This window comes from Abrus precatorius, unplaced genomic scaffold, assembly GCF_003935025.1.
Source record: "Abrus precatorius isolate BTA unplaced genomic scaffold, Abrus_2018 Scaffold7, whole genome shotgun sequence".
NCBI lineage: Eukaryota > Viridiplantae > Streptophyta > Magnoliopsida > Fabales > Fabaceae > Abrus > Abrus precatorius.
The window spans coordinates 28,828,107-28,832,071 of record NW_020874417.1 but is presented as its reverse complement, the minus strand read 5'-3'; the positions used below and the strand labels follow the sequence as shown (position 1 = coordinate 28,832,071).

Genomic DNA, 3,965 nt, shown 5'->3' with positions numbered 1-3,965 from the left:
TTATCTAAAACCCAAATAATACAATTTGCCTACTTTTCACAAATAAAACTCCCCACAATAAATTATAATCCATTCCAATTTTAATCCAATTAGTGCAACATTTTACACAACCTTAGTTTTCTAAGGGCAACAAATCAATGCAAAACACACCAAGAAAATTGATGTAAAACTACTATTATACAAGAACATAACAATTCTAAGAACTAATAACGTTCAATAGTTAGAAAGGAAGAAAAAAGTCATCGAAATCCTAAAACTCCTCATGTAAACAACGCATAATGATATGCAATTAAGGAACCACTAAAAAACAAGACAGTGATTGTAAATGGTCAGCGCCATTTTCTGCAATGGTCCTAGTCATGTTAAGCCACATAGTATTTTCAATTTACAAAATGATGAGACAAGTCAATTCCAGCTCTGTTCCCACCAATTTCATAGACAAGAACAGATAAGAATTTCAGTACTTAATCCTAAAAGCTTCCAGAGAAGCACAATGTCCTCAACTCTCCTACAATATTGTGACGAACTAACGTGTTAACCTTCCCTACCTACATGCCATACCTAGTTATACCTGAAGGGTTAACTTGGGCTAAAGGGATACCTTGAGTTCTTGTGTTTGCTTCACTCCAGATCAAAGGTGCTACCATAGTGTCCAAGCTCAGCATCCTCTTCTTTGAGCCACCAGGAGATCCTTCTAGTGTCAACCCTCCCAGACTCTCAAGTGATGTAAGGCAACTTTCTGTGGAACAGTCAGCCCCTTGAGGCTGGAGAATAGGTGGCTGTACTTCTGAAACATGCATTCCACCTACCTCGGTGCATTGTGGGGGGAAAAAGCCAAGGGGATCAACTAAAGAACTTCTTGATGCTTTGCTTTCTAGTCCTTGAAATTTTTGGCTGTCTGAGTCAATAATTGTATCCCCGATAAATTGATCAGCCAACATTTTACATGCTCTCTCAAGCATGACCATATACCTCCGCTCGGCATCCTGGCGAATTTGCAAGTGCTTCTCTGCCTGCAATACAGAATTCTTAAAAATAGTAAGTGTTAGGGTACGTTTATAAGGTATGAAGATAGTTTCTTTGACGGAATAGTAAATGAAAGTATTAAATTCTCTCAGCTAATTGTTTAGTTGATGGCATCTACCTACAAAATAAAGGAGAGAAAAAAATAATAAAGAGTAACCGATCATCATCATGCAACTAAGCATACACCTAGTCTAGCACCAATACAAATCAAAATGGTCTTAATATAACCAAAACAATAAAACACATTGCACCACGAAAAGGGAGTTTACCTCCACCAGTAAATGAAGTTTACTTTGCACTTCCATCTGTGCTCTTAATGCCTCCTTGACTTCATGACCCCTATATATGACATTGCAACTCTCGATTTGTTTATCAAGAACCATTCATACATCCAGGCAGGAATAAATTGTTTCTCAAGAAACCATGAAATTCTTACTCGTTTGCATCAGAAGCTGGTAGCTTTGGAGACGAGTTACCCGTGCCAGGGCTTTCTTGAAGATATGAAGCTGATATTCCTTCCATAATTTTTTCAATGAGTAAGTTAAAGTTTATACCATAACCAACAAGTTTATATTACATATATGAATTTGCCTGTTTCATACAGATGGAGATTCCAAATTAAACTATTCTGAGCAAGGGAACAGAGATAAATAGGTAACTGACCTATTGAAAAGAATACAGATTTATAATTGCAAAAATCATAATAAAAAAACAGATGGGCAGCACATATATAGAAAGTTCAACAAGACAAACCTACCATCTTTGCATCCCTCGTCAGAATCCTTTCCTGATTGCTTACCAAGCCTGTACTTCTGCAATGCAGCAAAGAATATAATAAAATGAAAATTATCATAAAGTTTCAATTTCACCAAAGATTCTATAAATTAGTGTTACAACAATGATATGCAAATGAACCTGAAGATGACTCTTTAAATGATAGAGCGTCAAACCCTTGACATTCATGGTCCTCATGATCGCTTTTGGAGTGGCTTCTGTAAATAATAATTTTAGAATAGTTGTGAGAAGACTAATAGAAGCCTCAATTAGATGAAGAGTATCCCCAATAATTAGAGGTAGATGTTACTCAAATACTTATTACTCGTTTTTATGAGAATTTCCTGGAAATGTTCACATATCATCACATAACCCCACTACGAATAGAGAAAAGAATAATGCCATTAAAAACACAAACCACCATCAGAGTCAAAAGCCAATTTTAAACACAAATTGAATCAAGAAAAATAAGCAGACTGAATCCCCAGCCTTTATAAAGAGCTTTTCTCAAACGACAGAATTTAACAAGAGAAACTGGGTGAGGCACCAATAACTAAAAGCTTTGTCCTCTTCTCATTCCCAGATCATATCATTATGCTAAGCAAATTCTAGTTAATGTTTTTCAACTCTTGAAGAAGTCATTTTCTTTTGCAAAGAATATTACATTACAAAAAGCATCATAACACAAGTTCATGGAAACAATGCATAAACTGTAATATTGTAATATATAACATATACAGAACTAGTGTGGTGACAAACTACCAGAATGGCGCAAAACAACAAGCATGAATTGAAGACACGTGTAGCAGCGCTTCATAATAAGTTCAATACCCTAGACGGATTATGTTTGAGTGTTGGGTTTTCAAGAGAAAGAGAAGGAGTAGAAATATTTTATTTATATACAAGAAACAAAGGACTAACCCATTAAGTTTATGCAAATTAATCATTTTGTTTCTTTTATTCTAAATTTTATCAAATTAAAAAATATTGATTAGAAATGAGAAATTTGTCCCCCTGCCTTCCCAGTTCACCTCCAAAATTCAACTCCCAACCAAACATACCCTAGTATCCCACATTCTAATCATGTGAAGTCCTTCTACATGTTTTCTCGAGTCTTGACCAGTGATTTCTACAACATTCACTATTAAAGAAATTGATGAATCTCAACTAGTTGAGTTGAAAAAACAAAAAATTTAGAGCTTGCTCACGATGACCAATATTGAGTGCTTATATTCGAGCCATAGTTTAAGGCACAATGATCATAAACAGCCAATCCCTCATGACATAAATTCTTGTCACAGGACATAAGTCAAAACATGTTCACAAATTACTTAGGAATTAGCCCCAAGAATAAACCAGCCAAATCACCAGTTCAGTTAAGAACATAAAGGCCACTCCTTTCCTTGCCCCTGCTGTAAGGACCCCCATTGGCTTCAAAGTTCACAGCAAGAAAACACAGTTGCATACATCATAGTACAGTAGCAACAAAACATGAAAGAAAGAGACAAGAAACAAAAGTGGAAAACAATGGGAAAAAAATGAGACAAGAAAAACATACTAGTGGCACCCCCAAGTTGAGTGACAGCATCAACAAAGCGTTCATGAAGGTCAGCAGTCCAACGAAGGCGAGGTTTGGGATCAGAAGTCAAAACAAGACAAGGGTCTCCCAAGTGAGTGTGAGTGTGAGCACCCTGCATGTCTTCCTGTCCTTCATGGGGATGTATCAATCTAGAAAACATCCTCGTACTTTGTAAGGTGAAAGAAACCCCACCCAACAAGAAGAAGAAGGAGAAAAGAAAGCAGAAAACTTGATTAAATTATGGAAGAAAGGGAAGCAGATGGAGATGACCCATTTGCTGAAGAGGGAAATGGGTATGGGAAAAGCACAATACTTTGGCAAATGGAGCTGGCTGGCACTGTCACGCTTTACTGGGATTTTGTCACTTTCTAATACTCCCTTTTGCTTTCTTCTTTTAAACAAAAATAAAAATAAAATTGAGTGGCATTGATAATGATTTGATTTGTTGCTCTGTGTTTCCCTCCAATCATTTTTCTGTGGGCTTGGAATGGAATTAGATAATTAGGAATACCAACTCCAATCAAGATTCGTGTTCCTTGGATGTGACCAATCTGTTTTGTTGGTTCCTTTTCCTTACCAGCATCAA

The 3,965-nt window shown here is 36.4% G+C and overlaps 1 protein-coding gene across 4 annotated transcripts; it reads right to left on the bottom strand.

Moving 5' to 3' along the window:
* Window positions 1–281: 281 nt before the first annotated feature.
* On the bottom strand, window positions 282–3,718 carry LOC113872584 (protein PHR1-LIKE 2-like). 4 transcript variants are annotated; one of them, XM_027510252.1, is made up of 6 exons: window positions 3,359–3,718; window positions 1,942–2,018; window positions 1,784–1,838; window positions 1,463–1,541; window positions 1,296–1,365; window positions 282–1,013 (listed from the first exon to the last, which is right to left on the bottom strand). In XM_027510252.1, the coding sequence occupies exons 1-6, from the start codon at window positions 3,537–3,539 to the stop codon at window positions 549–551; spliced, it is 927 nt and encodes a 308-aa protein (XP_027366053.1). In that variant the 5' UTR covers window positions 3,540–3,718; the 3' UTR covers window positions 282–548. The 4 variants fall into 4 exon arrangements, with proteins under 4 accessions (XP_027366053.1, XP_027366051.1, XP_027366052.1 ...); XM_027510250.1 differs by having other exon boundaries at window positions 359–1,028; window positions 3,359–3,671; XM_027510251.1 differs by having other exon boundaries at window positions 359–1,028; window positions 1,463–1,532; window positions 3,359–3,671.
* Window positions 3,719–3,965: the final 247 nt, after the last annotated feature.